Consider the following 22,553-nt stretch of genomic DNA (forward strand, 5'->3'; position numbering starts at 1 on the left):
GGGGGCCTTTAAATTAAATGACGATGGAGGCAAGAGGCCTCTGTAAAATCCCTAAGCTGCTGCCAGCCGGGTCTTCGACGACACGTAGCCATGGCAACGCGCATCAAGTGACGCTGCGTAGTCACGTGAAGTGATGTCACATGATCCATGGCATCATTTGACGCCATGTCGCAGGAGAGGGGGGCGTGAATGCTGTGGCTGCGAGGCAGGGGGGGCGCAGGTCAAAAACTTTGCGCACCCTTGACTTAGAGTTATCTACTCAGGTATCCTCTATGACACATTGACATATATATAACAAATAGACATTGCACTTCTCATCTGATCATGCTAACCTTGGTACTTTTCCATACCCCTTCCCCATTCCTCTCCTATATCCTTTTTTTATGCTTTCTGTATTCCTCTCCCCCCCCCCCCAATTTCTCCTCCCCTTTTGATTTTTTATGTTTTAATGCTAATATTATTATATCTTAAATGGACTGCCTTATGATTAATAATTATTGTATTATGGCTTCTTTTTTCTGTGATATAGCATGCAATACTGATAAATAATAAATATATATATTTTTTGAGAAATCAAACAACTGAAGTTTTATTAACTCATCAACATTGAGAAAGGTTCCTGCTGCTGGTTTGTAGTTTTGCCCATCTCTGCATATTATCACTACATATTTACGCCACCTCAGCCACTAAGGATGCTTAACAGAAAGATGTATACATTTTCTACATTCTGCGTGACAAGTATTCCTTCATCGCATAACATGCTTATGGACAATGAATCAATCCTCGTTATAAATCTAAATGATAGGAGTTAAGCTGTCACACTTAGCGTCTGTGGTTGCCATGGCAACCGTAGACTATAAAGGGGCCGCCCAAGACGTTACTCACCCACCCCGGAAGACGCTGTCACGTACATGTACAGCGAAACGTATGTCGGCTTCCACACCGGCACCAGTCTACTAGAGGTGTTTGACCTTTTGGGTATCCCTCAGTTTCTGAGCCTTTCTACAGCAGCAGCTTTCATTCTCTCTCCTCCACTAGCATATCTCAGGTGTAGCTGTAGTATATCTGGTACTGATCCGGTTAGTTACAGTGCTTTCACTGCTCCGCACCACTCCTCCACCCATCCGTCCCCCCCTTCACCGGTACCGTCATTTACCAACCGCCTGCCAGCCCATCTCACTCGTGCGGCAGCGGCACAAGGGGGATTCCATGCCGGTATACCGCTGACGCGACTGTGGGATGACAGGTACAGCGACAGCCGCACTCATACAGTCCGTGATTATACTAAAAATTGCGCATGATGGTGCGTGGCGCTGTGCGCCTGAAAAACAAAATAAAAAAAAAAAACAATAGGACGCACATACCTGTTGCGTGTGGAGCTGCAGGGCAGCTGTCTCCTGGAGCTATTTAAGAATTTGTTTTGTGGTGGCGACTGCCGTGTCTTGTGAGCGGCTCCAGCCAATTAGGGCAATTCGCTCACGGACATGCCTCCACCACGCCTCCTATACCTCTTCTCCTGTCTCCTCTCCTGAAGCCCTGGTATAACCAAGATGCCACTCGGTGACATAACAGGATAGCGCTGCCACCCTGCAGCTCTTGGTATAATCGAGGCCTTACTCCCTGCTCTGCACTATCACCGCCTGTCAACTCATTTCTGTGTTCCACTCGTGCAGCGGCTGTTCACACAGGCGGCCAATACACTGACACCCCATGAGTTTAAATCAGCAGCAGGGCACTCGATAGGCAGGTCTGTGTATTCGCTCTCCTCGTTAGGAGAGACACTAAACTACATCATATCCTATTTCTACACGCATGACCACTTGCCCTAGATATAATTACTCCCATTGCTATTAGAGCCAAGTCAGTATACTTACTTAGCAAAACGAAGAGGTAACAGAGCTATCCAATCCCCTTATATACAGGACAAACAACCCTCCAGTCTAAAGGATTAATGTAATAATTGATACCAAACAAACACTAAACATCCAAATACTGAGTGAGTGTCCCTCTGCTCTATTAACCATAAACAACCAATACCAAGAGAACAACACATTTAATAATACAGATCTATCTATCTATCTATCTATCTATCTATCTATCTATCTATCTATCTATCTATCTATCTATCTAACCCTCGCTTACTGATCTCAAGAGACCCTGAACCAAACTTGCTCACTTTAATCATTAGCAATAGGCTAAATAATTGTGCTCTGGCTGAGCCAAGCCTACCACTATTGTGTAGGTGTAATACCTGGTTATTATAACCCGCGCCTTGACTTATTAATTAGGGAGAAACATTTTACTTCACTTTAATTTTTGAGCACTGGTCTATATTTATTAATGCTGCATTTATTTTAACCATGCTTAATAAAATTATGAGTTTTACTACCGACTAATATTTTGTTTTTGGCAGTGTGCAATGTACATCCTACTACATTTTGTGATACCCTCTATATCCTAGGTAGCACCCACCTTCTCATACAGCCTCTGAAAGTTGAGCAAGGTTACCCTCTATCTGTCAATTGTTTAAATAACAAAATATTCACCAGGCATAATTCAGTAGGTTTTGTTTGTTTTAAATTTTTAAGTGAATATTTAACATAATTCTACGGTTTTAATTAGGCAAGTCAGAAGTTACGACTCCCACACTCATAGTCAGTTAGCATTGGATTGAAGTGCCAAATATTACCAAAAGTAGAAGTAATTCCACCCACTGTGTTTTTCATTATTGTCCTCATTAAAGATGCGACTTTTGCGAACCAGGCAAAATTTTCTCTTTCTTTGCGACCACAAATTTTGAGGTCTCATCAGTTTGCAAGTCATTTGCCAAGCCTTTTAATGCAGACTCTGAAATATTTCCCTCCACTCCTGCAGAAGTCCTATTTCCGAGTCTGCAATAGCTTAAAAAGGCTTGGCAAAGCTGCAAATGCTCAGTATAAATGTGCGATTTTGCTAAATTTGTCAAGCAATGCAAAAACATACACTAAACACAAAAAAAAAGTTGCAAACCGCTCTTCAACACATTTACACATTTCTAATCCTTGTAAAACATCTTTGCAGCAGGTTGCAACAGCTGCCGAGAAGATGACAGATTATGTACAGTTTATGGTAAAAACTGTAGTGTAACAAAGGCATACCATACAGTAAGAAAAAAGAAAAGTTTATTGTGCAGGTACATGGATTATCTATTATCACAATTTATTAGTGACCAGGGACACGTACTGTATGGTGATCATTTCATTTATTAAGTTACAGCATCTACGATGAGTTTAAGAGTTTCAAGGATCACCACATCAATACCGTCATCAAATATGACTGGTGGTGCTTGGAAGCCAGTTTTGAAATCACTGATTCACAATGGAGTGCATTATTTTACTGTAAGAGGGATACAAATGAGATAATTTACTTTGCATGGAACAGCTTCATCGTCAGTCATTTCTGTCAGTTTCCTTGGAAATCATGGAGGTCAACATTGTGATGGAAAGGGACCCAGGGACCAGCATTTTAAAGGTTAAGCCTTGCCCCTGCCCATCCTTTCCTGGGGCTCATCTGGACACCAGACTCCGCAGGTACCCTGGTTTTATATGCCCAGAAGCCCTTTGCATACCTTATAAATTTAATTATTTATTCCTCTGTGTATAAACTGTACCTAAGTATATAAATTTGATTGCGCATACTTAAAGCATAGCCAAGGTCTCTGGACATGCGGAGTTCAGAACCCTTTGTGCAGCCCGCATAGTCAGATACATCCAATGCAATGTGTGTGCAGCGCACAGCAAGAGAGAGAGAGAAGCAGATCTGGTAGAAAAATAATCACTTTAATGGGAAACCATAAAAATCGAGGGTTGCAGCCCTTCTACGCGTTTCACGCAGGTTATGCACTTTATCAAGAAATTTATCAAGACTTCTTGATAAAGTGCATAACCTGCATGAAACGCGTAGAAGGGCTGCAACCCTCGATTTTTATGGCTTCCCATTAAAGTGATTATTTTTTTTACCAGACCTGCTTCTCTCTCTCTCTTGCTGTGCGCTGCACACACACTGCATTGGATTTCTCTGGACTTGGACACAGCTGCACGCTTTGGGGAGAGCTGCTGGGAACTTGTGAGTACTCATACCTAGGGCCAACCCAATGAGGAGGGGGGAGGTGATTCTGTATGCCTATCCCCCATCTTCAGGGTGTTCTAGAGCCCCTCTTTAGGTTTAAGTACATTTGAATTATTACCACATTAATTATATACCCAGTGTGCTCTTTCCCTTTTATGAATGGACTATATTTTAGGATAGGACCAGGCATTTGAGCATCATCTCTCCTTCACATATACGCATAGTCAGATACCTCACTATTTCTAGGACTGGAGGAGAGGTGCAGGTGACAAAGGGGAGTGGCCGGGGAGGCATCAACCTGAAAATCAGAGCATTTGGCTGTTCCACCAGACATCGCGGTGCCTAGCCCAGCAGTGGATATCCTGCTGGCCTGGGAAGTATTATATTTAATAATTCACATATGATATAAGTTCGAGATACCACCCTAAATAATCTCTCCTTTCTGATGCAAGTCCAAGTACCCAGTTTATCGTTTGTGACAATCTAATCCTCGAAATCTTACAATGGGAGGGACAGCAGACGTGTACAAAACATATCCGCATATTCAGAGGACATGCCAATGCCTCAAAGCAGAGAATTAGTATACATATTGTGCATATCATTAGCTATATGAACATCTTCTCATCTGCCGCTGATATTGTTGAGTAGGTTTATTTCTGACCGGAAAATAAAAATCCTAATCACAGCATAATATAGAGGAGTATTCCGTGAAGTGTGATGTGTCAAATGAACATTAATATTGATTTTATCAGCGTATCTTGGTGCACCGTGGGAAGAATACATTTCAGAATCTTTCATCTGCAACATGATGGAAAATCAAACTTTACTGTACTCTCCGCAAATGGAACATCAATAAGCGACGCTCAACTTATTAACTCTTTCTACTCTCAAATGTAGCAGTGTTGTGTTAAAGGTTATTCCAGAAATTAACGTTTTAAAATATTAGACCACAAACACTGCTGCACGTGTATAATGTCCATTTGCTGATGAAACAACTTTAAGAGCAATATAGATGCAAGGAAGTAAAAGTGCTAATGCTTCCTTGTTACTTATTACCAGAATGCATAATACTGCTAACTGTCAGAAACACACTTTTCACTTCATGGCTGTGTTGAAAAGCTGTGTAATGTGGCAGCCATATGCTTATGCTTACAGGGGTCCATGTTAATACTGTATGGACATGAAGTAAAAGTTGACATTGTGTGCTCATTTGTATGTCACTACCCACTACCCAGAATACCAGGATTTTTTTCTTTGATACATCTGGGGCTGCATTTTCCACCTAAGGCCGCGAGTATAGTGGTGGCGTGAGCACATGACGTCATGCACACGCCTGCCACTCGCGCGAAACCTGCACTGAGGTCCGAGGCGATGGGAAGGCATGGTGGAGTGTGGCTGTGACATCACCCCCATTGGCCGAACCACGCATGTGACCTGGCCGTCACACGGGAAAGATAAAATCCCTACCTTCTCCAGAATCACGCGAGTGGTCGCGCTCCATCAGTACCGCGCTCTATGGGTGGCATCATGAGGGTACATAGATTTGTTCTGGAGGCGCGCGGCATCACGTGCACGTCACCACGATAATCACAGCCTAAGACTTCTATAAATAGCCCTCTGTATCTGTTTTATAATATGCCATTTCAACAATTATTGACAATTTAATGCGAAGCTTTTTTTCATTTTATGAACCTAGTTGCACGTGATTAAACCCCTTATCTGCTAGAGGTTTGCACTGCAAAGCATTGTAAACCTTTCTGCCAGGAAAGTGGTTAAGAGATGCTAATGCAGCCAACCTGGCTGGGAGTTGGAGCCAGAACTTACCAGTGTCGTTGTCAAAGGGCCACAATAAAAAAAAAATGAATGCCTCAATCATTTATTATACTGAACAGAATTATCAAATGTTTTAATTACTCATCTAAATTACATCTAAAATTATGACTCATAATGAAACAACGATTATCTTTCATATCTTGACATTTTCAAGTTTGAACTCAGTGGGATCTCTGGCCGTCTTTCGTTTCAACCAAAGTCTTGAAATGGGGTTTGTGGTAAGTTGTGCTCAGATGCAGCAGTTCTTTGACTTAACAGTCTGTTAAAAAAACTGATTCACAAATACAGTATAGGTTGAGGCAAACATTGAGATTAATTTCAAGTCTGCATGTCTGATGTTTGAATATGTCCTTATTGGTACATATTTTCAGAAGGTAAGAATTCCCTATTTCAGCACATTTGAATCTGTCATCCTCCTGGAGTTTAATTATTTCAATATGAACTGCTGCTTCATCAGTGACTAAATGAGCTTACAGAGTAAACGGATCAATCAAAAAAGTGATCTGTGGCTTTTTGTGGTGCAGGTCATAGAATATAATTTTGAAGCTCTCGATGAGATTCGCAACCAAACCTACATATCTTTCTGTACTCTGGGATAAAACATTGGCTTCCAAGTCTTCCTTTTGCCCTGATTGAAATTGTGACACTTCTCCCTTTTGCATTTGCCTTTGAAACAACAGAAGCTTGTTTACAAATGCAACCACAGTCTGTCTGCACTAGATCCGACAGCATCTTTGATTTTCCCTGCATGTCGACTTTTAGTTCATTCCTCTATCTTCATACCCTCTGTCGGACGACACAGGGATGAAGTTATAACTTCTGTTTTATGTGTGCCTATGTTATAATAGCATTTTAGGTATTTCTTAGGACCTGGAAAAATCTCAGCATTTACAGTATATATTTTTTTCCCTACGCTCACTTCAGGAGCCGCACATGAAGCCCTGAAGGCCACATGCGGCCGGCAGGCTACGGGTTGGCAACCCCGGTACTACTGCACCAAAATGTTACTACTTGCATAAAGGCAATATCTGCCTTTGTTTATCTCATATATGCATTTTTTAAAGGATGCTAAAGCGTTAAACAAAATCACTAGACCAATGCAAGCCAGAAATGGGTGCTGTTTTGACAGTTGTAGAGTGTATTGTATGTCTTTATTTATATAGCGCCATTAATGTACATAGCGCTTAGAGTGTGAAGTCTGTCACATATAACCTTACAACTGTTGATCTCTCATTTTAAGCAGTCTTGCCATTTTTCCCTTTATTGTTCTGCTGGTGTCTGCATCAGATATAAGAAGTGTTAAGTTTTATAATACAACATCAAAACTCACATATATTTCTGAGGCAAATCATTGACTGAGACACAGAATTAGATCAATGTTATTATGTTAATGGCTCCCTAACTTCTCTTATTGACGCCTCAAATCACAAACTGATAAACCTGGTGTATAGAACCTTGATACAGTACATTGCAAAATTTAAATACTTCAGTATGTGTTAATATTGTTTCTCAAAACTGAGATACAATAATGCTCGTGCATCCAACCTCTTAACGTCCCTGTTAACACTTCTGAAACCAACGCGTTATCTATGCTACATTTTCCATTGCTGCAAAAACACTGCCTATTTTGTCTAGAGAAACATAATTATTTTTAAAAATACAGGTACGTATCTAGATTGATCCATACGTATAGCAAATATATAGTAGAAATACAAAACATAAGAATATATTTTTTTTTCTAAATCTAGACTAGCTGAATCTTTAGCACTGCCACTGAAATATTTGCTGAACTTTGCCATATCTGACTGTAATATATAAGCTGCATATAAATGTACATTCTATACAATAGACAACTTGCACTGTAAGACTATTTGACAGGTTACATTGTCCTATTTGCAGCTGACTCCTTGCATCTCTTGTGCATCTATACTATTTAAATGACTAGGAGCAACCATAAACACTTACATTTTTGCCAATGCATGTTCTGTGACAGCAAGTTGCAGTTTTTCCTCTTTGATGTAGACAGTTTGGCTGTTTGATGGCTCACAAGATGAGAATTTTTTCACCTTTAAAAGTATTGAGACAAGTGAACGGGACGATGTCTCCTTCAAGTTTTTTAAAGCCCCATGTGCCTGATACATAGATGACGTCACCACATTTTCTGACCACAAGTGGTGTGCAGAAAAAACTACATACAAGAAAAAATACAGTGTTGTAAATTACCATATTAATTCTAAATTACTACATGGAATAGAGAATAGAATCAGCCTTCCAACTGGGTTTATTTAACCTACAGTATAGATGTACAGACTGACAATTCTGTTACTAGGATGCAGATGTGTTAATGCTTTGATGCCCCTGATATTTAGAATAAGGAATAATCTTTACATGAGCTACTGTACACAAACTCTGGTCCTTTATATTTCTTACTTAGCAATATACAGACTGGTTTTGAATAATAACACGTTATGTAAACTGATAACTGTCTTTAAAATTAGTTTACTGAACTTTTTTAGTTTTGTCTGTTTGATGAGAAGACTGTGTCCCCCAGGGACACTTTTTGGAAGGATGCACCTGCAAACTATTCAAGCATCATTGAACCTCAAACATTTTTTTTCTGCCTTAAATACAACTGTTCTAAAATGTTGGCTATGGAAAATATTTATAGAAATGAAACATACCTTGTTTTTGATCACTAAAAGGCCATAGTATACCGGTTCATGTTGGCTGTCATGTTAATAACTGAACCCAACACACAAATATTTATCACATTTTAGCATTATAACAAAAAGTAATTTGTACTTAAAATACATGTAAAAATGAATTACAATATTATACTTTTGTGATCTGGCATAATATTGTTATTATATAATGCTTTATCAAGTTTCAGACATTTGATGCAAAACTAGTATGAAGATTCTATGGGTGTATTTTTCAAACGTCAGAGAATGTTCTTAAGCCTGATGAAGTATACTTGGTATACGAAACGTAATATTACCCTATTCTTCTGTAGATCTGTACAGGCATACCCCGCATTAATGTACGCAATGGGACCAGAGCATGTATGTAAAGCGAAAATGTACTTAAAGTGAAGCACTACCTTTTTTCCACTTATTGATGCATGTACTGTACTGCAATCGTCATATACGTGCATAACTGATATAAATAACGCATTTGTAACAGGCTCTATAGCCTCCCCGCTTGCACACAGCTTCAGTACAGGTAGGGAGCCGGTATTGCTGTTCAGGACGAGCTAACAGGCGCATGCGTGAGCTGCCATTTGCCTATTGGGCGACATGTCCTTACTCGCGAGTGTACTTAAAGTGAATGTCCTTAAACCGGGGTATGCCTGTATATCAACTTCTTTAACAGCAAGAAAGAAAAACTGCTTCATATATTGATCCCACCAAAATTGGATATGATATATATACCAAGTGTATGTACAGTATGGCAATTCAATTAACTTTTCTCTTGACTTCCTACGTAACCAGTAACTTCTCCGATTATTTATTTAAACAAATTAGTTAAAATGAATCAAAACCCATACAAAGTTCCTGGCCTTACGCAAATATTGTCTAGGGCAGGGGTGCGCAAACTGGGGGGTGCGCCAAGATTTTCCAGGGGGGCACAGCAGTTGCAGAAGCTCCGCACTCTTCCTCAGGCATTTAAATTAAGTGCAAGTGGATTGCGTGAGGCCTCTGCTACTTCCCTTACCTTGTTTTCGGTGACGCGTCACTATGGCAACGCGATGTCTAGTGACCCTGTGGTGCCATTTAACGTGGAGGACAAGGTAAGCAGGGGGGCACAGCAGGCAGGGGGGCGCAGGGGGGAAAGTTTGCGCACCCCTAGTACAGGGGAAGCTTTTAGTGTTCTTCTGTGGATAGCATAGACCCGTTTGGGGGTTGCAAAACACACCTGTCATTAACTTGTTCCGGACAATGCATAGTGTGTTCTAATGCAGTTTCTGGTTTTATCATAGAGTGGTAAGAAAATGACAGTACTATGGGGAGAAATTGGCCTTTTATAGGTCCTTACACTGGGATAAAATACCAGATGAAGCCAGATGGCCGAATCTGGGGAAAATCGTTATATTCTATTTCCCATTTGATTTCAATGACAACCCTACAGATCTGTGTTTGATAAAGCGTGGTGCAATCTGCTACAATAGTTTAACAGAATTTAGAAGTTAACCGGAATCTGGTAAAGTGCTTCTTGTTTTAGCATTGCTCAGTGAGGTGTTTCAGTTTGAAAGGAAGACATCAAGTCTCTTAAAATAGAGATAAAGTGGCAGAGTGGGGGATGTTAAAATCATAAAGTTACTATTTGAGCCACTGAGTTGACATATGCATTAGTGTCAAATGTGCCACTATTTGTACAGATGTAGCAAAGGTTATTGAAGCTGCTGATAATACAGAATATTATGTTCTAATGCAGAATATATCCAATTTTTTAAAGGATTCATTGACAGAGAATGATAACACCGAAAATCACAGAATATCCCACCATAATGCACCAGTGCAGAGTGCTTTTCCTGGTAATGTACAGGTTATTAAAAGCTTCAATCAGACTTAGAACTTTGCAACTAATATTGACAGATTTATTATAAATCATTCTTCCTGGTATTGCACAGGTTATTAAGAATTTATATTAGTGTTAGGGACCCCTGGAACTGTGATCTGCCATGCAGTGGCTCAGGGGCTTACAACAATTTTGGCCAAAAATGTTAAACTAAAAGACCATTTTGTTTAATAGATATTCATACATATATATTTAGGCACTTTACCGTGTATGAGTTTCACTGGATGTGCACTGAGCTCTGTCTGTGTTTTATGTTCTGTCTCTGGTTTTAAATAATGCACCAGTGAGTGCAATAAACTTTGATCTGTACTTTGTGCTTTAAAATAGGTTCATACAAGTCAATATTCTACAGAGTGCATCATTTTATACAATTCACAAATCTATCACACCACCGCAATTCACATGAACACATAGGGGCCTATGCAGAGAGCTCCGATAAGTCAGTTTTCGCCAGCTTCTCGCCAAAAGTGCCTACTGCAATTCAGTAAGCTCCGAGAAGCTGGCGTAAAATTCGAGATTCGCCATTTTTTTGGCGGGAAATAAAAATTCACCAAACGCTCGGTGAGAAGCCACTTCTCGCCGCTGTTCACCAGGTTCTGAAACTCGTGGTATTCTACAAGCCCCAATCAGCTTCTCGCGGCTATTCGCCACTCAAAAATTGAGAATTTCTCTCCAAAACGCCTCGCCAAAAAAAGTTGACTACTTGGTGGGGAGAAGCTGGCGAGAAGTGCTGAGATGAGGCTTAGAAAAAAAATGCATGTTTCCTGCCTCGGGGTTGATGCATGGGGTCTCCGGAGCTGATATCCATTAATACCAGCACCAGAGACACCCGGCATGAATTAGATGCAGGAAAAATGCATTTACAGCCCACTTCATTACCTTAGCGGCTAACCGCTAAGGCAATGAATGGGTTAACCACCCGTGCCAGGCTTATTGTGGGTAGCGGGGGAGGGTGAAGGGGGTGTTTGGCCCTTGATGGTGGTTTAGGCTCTGACTGGGGGACTGCGGGTGTACTTAACTCCCTCATTACTTAGCGGTTAATACCGCTAAGGTAATGAAGGGGTTAACCCCTCCCGCTACCCACCCGCAAGGCCTAAACACTCACCCTTGGGGATAAGGCAGTGAGGCATTTAAAGTGAGGTTTTTAAGTGATAAAAGTGATAAAAACAGTTAGACTACAGTTAATATATATATAGTTAATATACTCACTTTCTTCATGCAAGACCAATAACCAATAACCTCAGCTGAAATGACATGGATCTAATTGCATTCTCTTCACGGGTATGTTCCTGATGTTGAAACCCTCTGTATAAGACTGAATCTGGCCTTGTTGAATTGATATATAAGTATGTTCCTGATGTTGAAACCCTCTGTATAAGACTGAATCTGGCCTTGTTGAATTGATATATAAGTATGTTCCTGATGTTGAAACCCTCTGTATAAGACTGAATCTGGCCTTGTTGAATTGATATATAAGTTAGTATGTTTGAATTTAAAAAGTTTTTTTTTTTTTTTCCCCTCTTAACTCTGTGCTGTTAATTGACCAAATGGAACAAGCTGACTGATTGGGGAGGGGGAGGGTCATGTGACTTTTTTTTTTTGTGTATAATACTAACACCTTCGCTGCATTGGGCAGGAACTGCATTAGGCAGTGAGGCATTTAAAGTGAGGTTTTTAAGTGATACAGTTAGACTACAGTTTGATTAGTGGTGACTGGGGACTGCACACTCTTTTACTCAAGACCACAAACGGTAAGCTACTGCACCGACACACTTTATTCGAGCAAATACCCGGTATGTACCTGGCAGATACCTGGAATGCGCCGCTCCTCACCTCTGACAAGCCCCGTTGCATTTGCCTTCCCAGCCTGGGTTCATGCCTGGCTGATGGGCGGCTGATCTGTTAAATGAAAATGATTAGGATTTAATAGGCTGCAATGCTTCGCGTGTCTACCAGATGGCATAAAATCATGAATTGTAATGCAGTATATATATATGTACTGTGCAGTATTGCAGCCAGCGGGAATAAAATGCTTCAATCCCTGCCGGAAAATAACTCAATGCACTCGGGCAGAAAACAGTCACAAACCTCAATACACCCGGGTATACCCGAATTCGTGGGACTAGCCGAGCTCGAATAAAGTGTGTCGCCAGTGTATTCAGATCACACTATGATCCCAAGCTTGTTAGCCTGCATAGTTTAACCCCCCACCCCTTTACAACTTCTTTCACTGCAGCCTCTCCCAAAACTGACTGCACAAAACACTGAAACCCTGAATTGACCCTAGCATTGCAATGCAGCAAAACACTTGACAAGGTACAGGCCCACCCCTGCTGTTTAGTCTGCACACACTCACTCTGCTCACAACAGCACTGCCTACCTCTGGCATCATGAACCTGCTATGTCTTCTAACTTTTTTATTTCTCCTGGCCTCATGGAGATGTTACTCCCTCTATCCACTACAAACTCCTCCATCCTGGTCCACACCCAACATCACCATACACCCTGGACTTCTCAAAAGCCTTGCACTATCTACTGAATGTTGGTGGAGAACTCTAAAAACCAGCACACCAACCACCGCACACTCAAATGGAAAACACCACAAATTTACAACTTGCAAACAACTACCCAAATTTCTACTCATACTATTACTCTCTCTAGCAGGTGATGTTGAAACTAACCCAGGTCCTCCCATTTCAGCTCTGTCCCATGCCCCTGAGAATTCCACCTTTAAATTCCAAAAAGGGCTATCTGTCGCCCATATAAACATCCAGAGCCTGCTGCACAAACTGGATGAACTAAGGGCATGGTGCCTTATGCATAAACCCAAAGCCATCGTTCTTACAGAAACATGGCTATCCTCTAAAACCCCTGATGCAAATATCGCCATTCAGGGATACTCCATTTTTAGGAGAGATAGGTCAAAGAGAGGAGGAGGGGTGTTATTTTATATTGCAGACACCTTACAATTTACACTGTTACATTGCCCACCAAGTCCACCCTCTTTTGAAACTCTAGTTGGCAAAATCTGCCTCCCCTTTTCTAAGCCCATCTTGCTTGCTGGCATCTACCGCCCCCCTAAAGCCCCTCTACAATCCTTGATATCACCCAATTTCTTGCCTCCATTTCCTCTCTGAATGAGAAGAGTGAGCTGCTAGTTCTAGGGGATTTCAACCTCAATTGGCTTGACCCTAAAAACCACAAAATCCAGATACAACTCAAGTCACTTAACCTATCGCAACTCATTTCCCAACCCACACGAATAAACCTGAAGTCGCATAACCATTCCTTGCTAGACTGGATTCTCTCCTCAAACCCCAGCAGAATCCAATCCTCTGGCATCCTTCCTGATATTTTCAGTGACCATGCAATAGTGTACTGTGTAAGGAAAATTAAACCGCCCCATTCAAGCCCTAAAGTTCTCCTCACTAGAACATTTAAAAACTTTAACCCACAACAGTTTCTGGATGACCTTACCAACTGCCCATGGCACAGAATCGATTTAATTCCCGACCCTGATTCTGCGCTCGACTATTTCCAATCTGAGTTCTTAAAACTCTGCGATACCCATGCTCCACTACGCAGAATAAGGGTACGGGGTGCCCACCTTCCATGGGTTACACCTGACCTTATAGCACTCTACCAGTTCAGGGATGCCTTGTGGAAAAGCTACAAAGTAACTGGCACTACCAAGGATCTCAATCACTACAGATGCCTGCGGAACGTGTGCACAAGGCAAACAAGGTATGCAAAAGCACAATATTACTCTGACAATCTCCACCAAAATACATCAAACCCAGGTAACTTCTGGAAGGTTATCAACAATATATTCCAGGCTCCTAACCATCAACAACCAAGTAATATCACTAAGGGGGATATTACTCTGACAAACCCCACTGACATTGCAAATGCATTCAATGATTACTTTGTGGGGTGTGCCACTAACTTATTAGCGAAATGCAGCACAAACCCCAAACATGAATCTCATCCTGGGAGTATCCCTACAGTCCCACCCCCTCCCTACACTGCCCACAATTTTCAATTTAGCCCAGTATCTGAAGAGGAGATTACACAAGCGCTCCTCAAACTAAAACTAAGCAGCCAATGTGGACCCGACTTACTACAATCTAGGTTCCTACGACTTGGTGCCCCAGCCATTGCCAAACCAATTGCGTCCATAGTCAACTCTATCCTGTCTGCAGGCCATATCCCTAAGACCTGGAAATCTGCCAGAGTTGTCCCAATCTTCAAAAGTGGGGACAAAAACACTGTCTCAAACTACAGGCCAATCTCACTTCTCCCAATTCTATCCAAAGTTATGGAAAAATGTGTCCACTCCCAACTAAGCGATTTCTACACCAAGACAAATTTCCCTAGCCAATTCCAGTCTGGGTTTCATCCCAAACACTCCACCGTAACTACCCTGCTAAAAGTTTGCAATGAAATCCAGTGTGGAATGGAACGGGGACAACTCACTGGTGCAGTATTCCTAGATTTTGCAAAGGCTTTTGACACAGTTGATCATGTTATCCTGCTTAACAAACTCCAGAGCTCTGGAATAGGGAAACATGCTTTAAACTGGTTTCAGTCCTACCTATCAGGAAGATCCCAACATGTGTCCATCTCAGGCTCTAACTCCAACCCCCTGGATATCACCTGTGGTGTACCACAAGGCTCTGTTCTGGGGCCCCTACTCTTCTCAGTGTTCATTAATGATCTTCCCACAGCTTGTAAGGAAGCCTCAATACACATGTATGCAGATGACACAATCCTGTATGCACACAGCCATAGCCTCTCTGACCTTCAACACATAATTCAGTCTGACTTTTTGAGACTCGAAAATTGGATTTCCCAAAACAAACTGTTTTTAAACACTGACAAGACTGTAACAATGGTATTTGGGACCAAGACTAAATTTGTAAAGCTTCCAGTGACTGAGCTCCTGATTAGAACCAACGCTACCACCACCCTAACACCTGTCACTAGTTTTAAATACCTGGGCTTATGGTTTGACTCCCACTTAACATTCGGGATGCACATTGATACCCTGACAACCAAGACCTATGCCAAACTAGGGGTACTTTACAGGAACAAATCCTCCCTAAGTCTCCTGGTCAGAAAGCGTATTGCACAGCAGATGCTAATGCCAATTATTGACTATGGAGACATAGTATATGGCTCGGCTCCTCAAACCCACCTTAGCAAACTTGACACCCTCTACAATTCAATTTGTCGTTTTGTTCTCCAATGCAACTACAACACACATCACTGCGAAATGCTCAAAGAACTAGATTGGTCATCACTAGAGTCTAGGCGCAAAGTTCACCTTTCCTGTCTCACCCTCAAATACTTTCTGGGCAAGCTACCCAGCTACCTGAACAAGCTCCTCACCCCTACCACATGCAGTACCTACCACCTGAGATCAGACTCCAAAAGACTATTCATGGTCCCAAGACTCAACAAAGTATCCGGACGTTCCTCCTTCTCCTTCCGTGCACCCCAAAACTGGAACAACCTACCAGAGACTCTCATATCCACCACCAGCTTAAGTTCTTTCAAATCTAAGGCTGTCTCACACTTTAATCTGGTCTGTAACTGTTTCATACGCTCATAATATATATTTTCTTTAACTGCACATGCAATGTCTTGTATATAATGTATACCTGTTCATTTATGTAACTGTATTTGTAACCATGTATTATTTTGTTTTACTCTGTGCCCAGGACATACTTGAAAACGAGAGGTAACTCTCAATGTATTACTTCCTGGTAAAATATTTTATAAATAAATAAATAAATAATAACCCTTTCACCCCCCCCCTCTACCCACAATAAAAACAATACACACAACAGCCCCACCTCCTAGGCCCTCAATAAACATTACTATATCAAATATACCACCCACCCCCTGTGCCCCCAGCAACCCCTATACCCCCTAACATACAGTACATTTTTTTAGGCTCATGAATGATACTATAGGCTGGCGGTGGCCCTCAGGTGGTCCCCGCGGGTGTCTGGGGGTCCCTGCTTGCCAGCTGTACCAATTCTGTGCCCAAATAAATAATAAATAATACATAAATACTTTAAAATAAATACACCCCCCCCCCCTGCACCCTAACACATTACTATTATCCACATATGGATAATAGTGCATTTGCCCATTTAAAATACAATAAGCAGAATAATTAGGGAGAGGGAACTTCACTCATTTCTGAAATTGGAATAAGTGATGTTAATAATCAACTAAACAGGTCAAAGGATTAGCTAGATCTAATAGATGTATCGGAATGGGTTGATGCTTTTTCTATATCCCAGAATGATTCAGAATGTAACAATGTATTGGTCAACGATACAGACATTTTGAATGATGTAATATGCTTATATTGAGAAAGTGATAAAGACATGTGTATATCACACACGGGACTGAAGCCAAAATCAGTGTTTAACCCATATGAGTCCAAAGGTCCATATATGGAGCTGTTTGGGAAATTGGTTGAACAGGATTTCCAATCGATGTGTAGTAAAAAATGATAACCGTACACGCCAGGAGAGACAAGCATTAAATGATCTCAATGAGAATGAAGCTTTAATTATCCGTCAAGCGGACAAGGGTGGGAGTTTGGTTCTCCAAAATCGGGTAGATTACCTAAAGGAAGCCTATCGGCTGTTAAGTGACAGTATATCGTACCAGAGATTGGATAAAGATTCAATGATACTCCAGTACCCTACAAGTCCTCTTGGGTCAAGCCAAGAGTGCTGGGATTCTTAATGCAAAAGAATATGGGTATATCTTTAACTCACACTCACGTATACCAATTCTATATCACATTCACAAGATTCATAGGAGCTTATCGTATCCCCCTGGCCATCCCATTGTGTCTGGAATAGATTCCATAATGGCACATTTTTCCCATTATGTCGATTATTTTCTTGCGCCTCTAACCCTTGCATTACCTTCATACTTAAGGGATACTGTAGTATGGAGGTTTTGAACTTACTGTCCAAGATCACATGGCAGGAGCATTACATATGGTTAACCCCGGATGTAAGTTCATTGTATACCTGCATTGAGCACACACTAGGGATAGAAGCAATTTCCCACTATTTATTTAAACAGGACAAATTATCATCTGCACAACAGAAATGTATAATTGACAGTATTGAATGTATTTTATATCACAATTATTTTTAATTTGAGGGCAAGTTCTATATGCAGACCAATGGGACGGCAATGTGTAATTTTTTGCACCCAATTAAGCGGGTATCTTCATGGGAATGTGGGAAGAACAGTGTGTGTGGGTTTGAAATCGGTACCATGAATTTATAGTATTTTATAGAAAATATATTGATGACATCTTAATTATATGGTCTGGTACAAAGGATGACCTGTTGTCATTTACTAACTATCTCAATGAAAATAATCATAACATTGTCCTGGTTGGTGAATGTAACCCAAAAGAGGTCAATTTTCTGGACCTTCAGTTTACGGCTGTGTGGGATCACATTGAAAGTAAAACTTTTTTTTAAAAGTGGATGTCAGTTCTTCTCTTGATTATGCTAGTAATCATTCGCAACAATGGCTTAGGAATATAGCCAATGGGCATATCCTAAAGGTGTGAAGAAAGTGCTCAGAGTTGATGGATTTTGAGACACAATCAAAAGTATTGAAACAAAGATTTTTGGAAAAAGGATACAATGCAACGGTTGTTAAAGATGCAAAAAATAGAAGTAGGGGAAGATCAAGGTTTTTTTTTGCTAGTCCCCAGGGTCAAAAACCTATGGAACAAGACACTCTCATGGTTATTGCAAATTATTGTAAACAAGAGAATGTTATTAAAAGGATTCTATATGAACATTGGGATGGCTTAAAAATGGATCCAATCCTAAAACAAACGCTTTCAATGAAACCAAAAGTAATCTTTAAGAAAAGCTAAGAATTTAAAAATTATATTGGCTCCAAGTGTTTTAAAGAAAACATCTAGTGTCGCCCCAGGTACTCAATTTTTGAATAAACCACTAGGAAATTTTCATGACACGGGAAAAATCCTTCAAGGATTGTTATACCGGGAAGGAATACAAGATCAGACACTTTATTAATTGCCGTAGCAACTTTGTTGTATAAATGATCACCTGCCCATGTACTGTAATAAGTATTACATTGGGAAGACTATACGGTCGCTGAAAGTGCGTATAGGTGAACATGTAAACGGCATAAGGAATGCCAAACGTTTGTTGGAGGGGGGGGGGTGCATAATCTTGCGCAACAGATTTTCGATTGTCAACGAGGGTCTCCTAAGGATATAAAATTCAAAGGTCTAGAGATAGGGATCCTAAAAAGGGGGAAAGGGAACTGAAACACATTCAGCGGGAACAATATTGGATATAATCACTACATAGCAAATATCCCCTGGGCCTAAATGAGCAAATTCAATTGCATCCATTTTTTTAAATAATTAAAAACAAAAAGTAATATTTTATAAGACAAAGAAGATCCCCTAAAACTCTGGATTATAGAGAGAATAATTAATAACTGAAAATTAATTTAATATTTTTTTAATACATTTTATTAATTTAATTAGAAGTGTTCAATATATAGTATGATGAGCCTGTTTTATGGGAAGTGTGAAATGTCATGCTAATTGAAAGAACTGTCATCTCTTTGTATTTTTAATATAAAGTAATCGGTTTTTATAGTATAATATATATATTTATGAATAATTTTATAAGGTGCATTTAATTATTAATCAATTGCAAGTAAGATCATTAGAATGATTCATTCACCTTGGTATGTGAGATTGTAATAATATTAAGGGTAATTTGTAATGTTTATTTAAATATAAATATATTGTGTTGATAATTGTAGTTTTTATGAATTTTGCATATTATATATATTTGTTATTGTAAATCATGTGTAAATATGCTTGTATATGTATACATATATATATTTTCATACAATATGATAGTGTAAAAGGGTAGTAATGTTAACCATGTGGTTCATAAGATGACATTTACATTGTTATGTAGGGGTTAATTTGAGTTGTTAGTAGTAAGAATCAAGGTTGTTGTGTGATTTATGTATGTAATTGTTGATTGGTATATAATGTTTTCATTAAGAATACACTGTGGAGTCTAAAAGGTTAAAAGATTCAAAGCACCAATAGGGATTGAATCAAGAGATATCCCCTATATACAGTACAGTAAGGGGTATCCTTTGAGAGCCAGGATACACCCCCTGACGAAGTGTTGGCAAACACGAAACGTGTAGAGGTATAATGAGTCTCTGAGGGATGAGTGATGTCAGCGCAGGGCGCGGCAGGAATCCCCACCTACCCCCTTCTCTCACTCAGTAGCGGGCGTGCAGCTCGAGCTCTGCTGCCAGCCCACGTGATATCAGCGTGGACAGATTCACAGCCTCCAACCGGTACTGGTTGTGAAGGGATATTACCAAGCACTAAGGTATATGCTAACATCTTAGGAAGGGGTGATGTGGGAATGTGCCATTATTTAAGACAGCTTTGTTAATTTCATGTGCTGTAAATTACCGTGTTTTAACAATTGAATATAAAGTTATGATAGTCATATTGATTTTATTTTTTCTTATGCCCCTTTCTTTTATATGTTGTGTGATTTATTGGCCCTGTTGGATTTGCGGGATTGAGTGGGAGCAGCAGATTTAACCAACGCTTGGATCAGTAGCTAAATTGCCACCAGCGCAGCCTCATCTGTATATTTTGGTCTACATTGGCCAGCCAGTATCAATTGATGGGAACCTTTCAAATGAAATCAATAGGCGAATGAAGATGGGATGGAGGACATTTGGAAGGAACAAGACAATTCTGCAAGGGAACCATCCACTTTTCCTCAAAAAAAAAGTGTTTGACCCATGTATTTTGCCTGTGCTTACTTATGGATGCAAAAGTTGGACCTTAAATGTAAAGGCCATTCAGAAGTTACAGACAACAAATATATATTGATAGATGTATGCTTGATATTACCAGAAGAGATAGGAAAAATAATGAATGGATTAGAAAACAAACAAATGTCTGTGACATTATCAAAAGCGTGAAGAAATTAAAATGGCTGTGGGCTGGATATATCGCAAGAAAAAATTACCATTGTTGGGCAAAGATATACTCAACAGGGTTCCAAAGGATATCAAAAGAACAAGACGATGACCAAAAGTAAGATGGGAGAATTTAATCAGAAAATTTGTTGGAGCAATATGGAGAAGAGAGGCTTGCAACCACAGTACTTTGAAGATCATTGGGGAAGCCTTCATCCAACAGTGGATCAACAAGGGCTGAAGATCATGATGATTATTGATATATATTAGGTTACCATATTTGAACATTCAGAAAAGAGGACACTCCACAGGGCAGGGGGTATTTGCACCAGTATCTACCAACTCACGTTGTGTTAATGTGTTATATATGGTATACACTACTGTACATGTCGTCTATATTGAGTATCTATAAGAATTAGAGATATGGCCTGAATAGTGAAGTCGAATTATTAAAATGTTACTGTACCTCTTTATATGTAGTGAGTCCTTTCCTTTCAGCAGTTCTTCAGTTTTTTTTCTTCTGTGCCCATGCATACTTCTTCCAACTTCATAGCCCCCGCTCAACCTCCTCTTCATAGCCTCCTCCTCCTTCTCACATCTCCTCTACTCCTCCTCACAGCTCCCCTCCACCTCCTCACAGCCTCCCCTCCTCCTAACAGCTCCTCTGATTATTGAGGCTTTCCAGCCCCCGACCTCCTCCTCAAAGACCCCCTCTCGCCACGCAGCACTTACCTGGCGGTAAACAGTGACGGGAGAAGCTTGACAGAGGTGTGAAGGGGGGTGGCGGCTGCGGAGTACCATGGCGATGTTGGCAGCAGAGTTATTAGAAGTTGTAATTGACTTTGGGGTCATATACCGCTGGGGTGGGCTTCATATACCGCTGGGGTGGGCTCCATCACTGCTACCTGCTGCCGCCGCTACCACCATGGCCCTCTGCCGTAGCCGCCATCTACCGCCGTACCCCTTGGAAAATCCTGGACATTTTATATAATTACAAATTCCTCCCAGACGGCGATGTAAGGGCTTTATATATATATATATCAATCCAAATTGAATGCAAATATTTTTTGCACTCCTACTTTTGTATTATGTTCCCCTGTATTATATCTTCTTCCCTATCTTTACAAAGAGCTGTGGAACGTAATTGGTGCTACAGTATATGAAGACAATGTACATCCTGCTAAAAACCCAACCATCTACAATATAAAGTTGAATTTACCCGTCTCATTACTTACACTTAGCGACCACTCAACATACCTGAACTCATTGTTTCAAGACAAAACTGCAGTGAGGGGATTATTCAAATGAGCAAAAATTGATGCGTGGTGCTAATTATTCAAATGAAAGTGAATTAAGTGTATTTAAAGGTGCAGTTACCCCGCTTGTTTATTTTTTAAAGATCTATTTACCATAGTATGCACTAGGACTTCTATCGCCACTGATTTCTCCGTGTTCACTTTTTTCTTAAATTGTGTGTTTCATTTCTGAAAAATAAGAGCTATTCCATTCCACTTTGTGACAGGTTACAATGGGCACACTCTACTGCAGGCTTTGGCGATATTTAGAGAAAATGTAAAATAAAAACTAAACAATAAGGTTGGTAATCTGCTTTAATGGGCATCTCACTGAGTTCACTCAGTTTTGGAGACAGCTGCACCTTTAACGATCTTTATTTTGTTTTTTTGTTGATACGAGTGTAATTATACACTGACTGACTCATCTATTTATTGGTATATTTTCACAAGGAAAGTCCATTCATACTCAAATAATATTTTGTAATGGGGAACATGTCAAGTGACATGTCACATATGTTTTCTCAAGTGTATTAGCTCAAATCCACCATTCATAAATGTTACGTAAACAATATTGTTGACACATTCAGTTATCTGTCAAATATCAAGGTACAGTATGTTTGATTTGTTCATTAACAAGCAGAAACCCTCAATCTGTTCAATTACTGTAGAAGAAAATCA

At 40.3% G+C, this 22,553-nt stretch overlaps 1 protein-coding gene across 1 annotated transcript in view; it reads right to left on the bottom strand.

Moving 5' to 3' along the window:
* The window catches only part of POU2AF1 (POU class 2 homeobox associating factor 1), a 74,191-nt gene extending 65,877 nt beyond the window's left edge, over nt 1-8,314 (bottom strand). Inside the window, exon 1 of the mRNA XM_075604372.1 lies at nt 7,906-8,314. Coding sequence (XP_075460487.1) covers nt 7,906-7,921 — 16 coding nt within the window. The 5' untranslated portion in view covers nt 7,922-8,314. The remainder of the gene's footprint in view (nt 1-7,905) is intronic.
* Between the last annotated feature and the right edge of the window lie 14,239 nt (nt 8,315-22,553).

This window comes from Ascaphus truei, chromosome 6 (assembly GCF_040206685.1).
Source record: "Ascaphus truei isolate aAscTru1 chromosome 6, aAscTru1.hap1, whole genome shotgun sequence".
Taxonomy (NCBI): domain Eukaryota; kingdom Metazoa; phylum Chordata; class Amphibia; order Anura; family Ascaphidae; genus Ascaphus; species Ascaphus truei.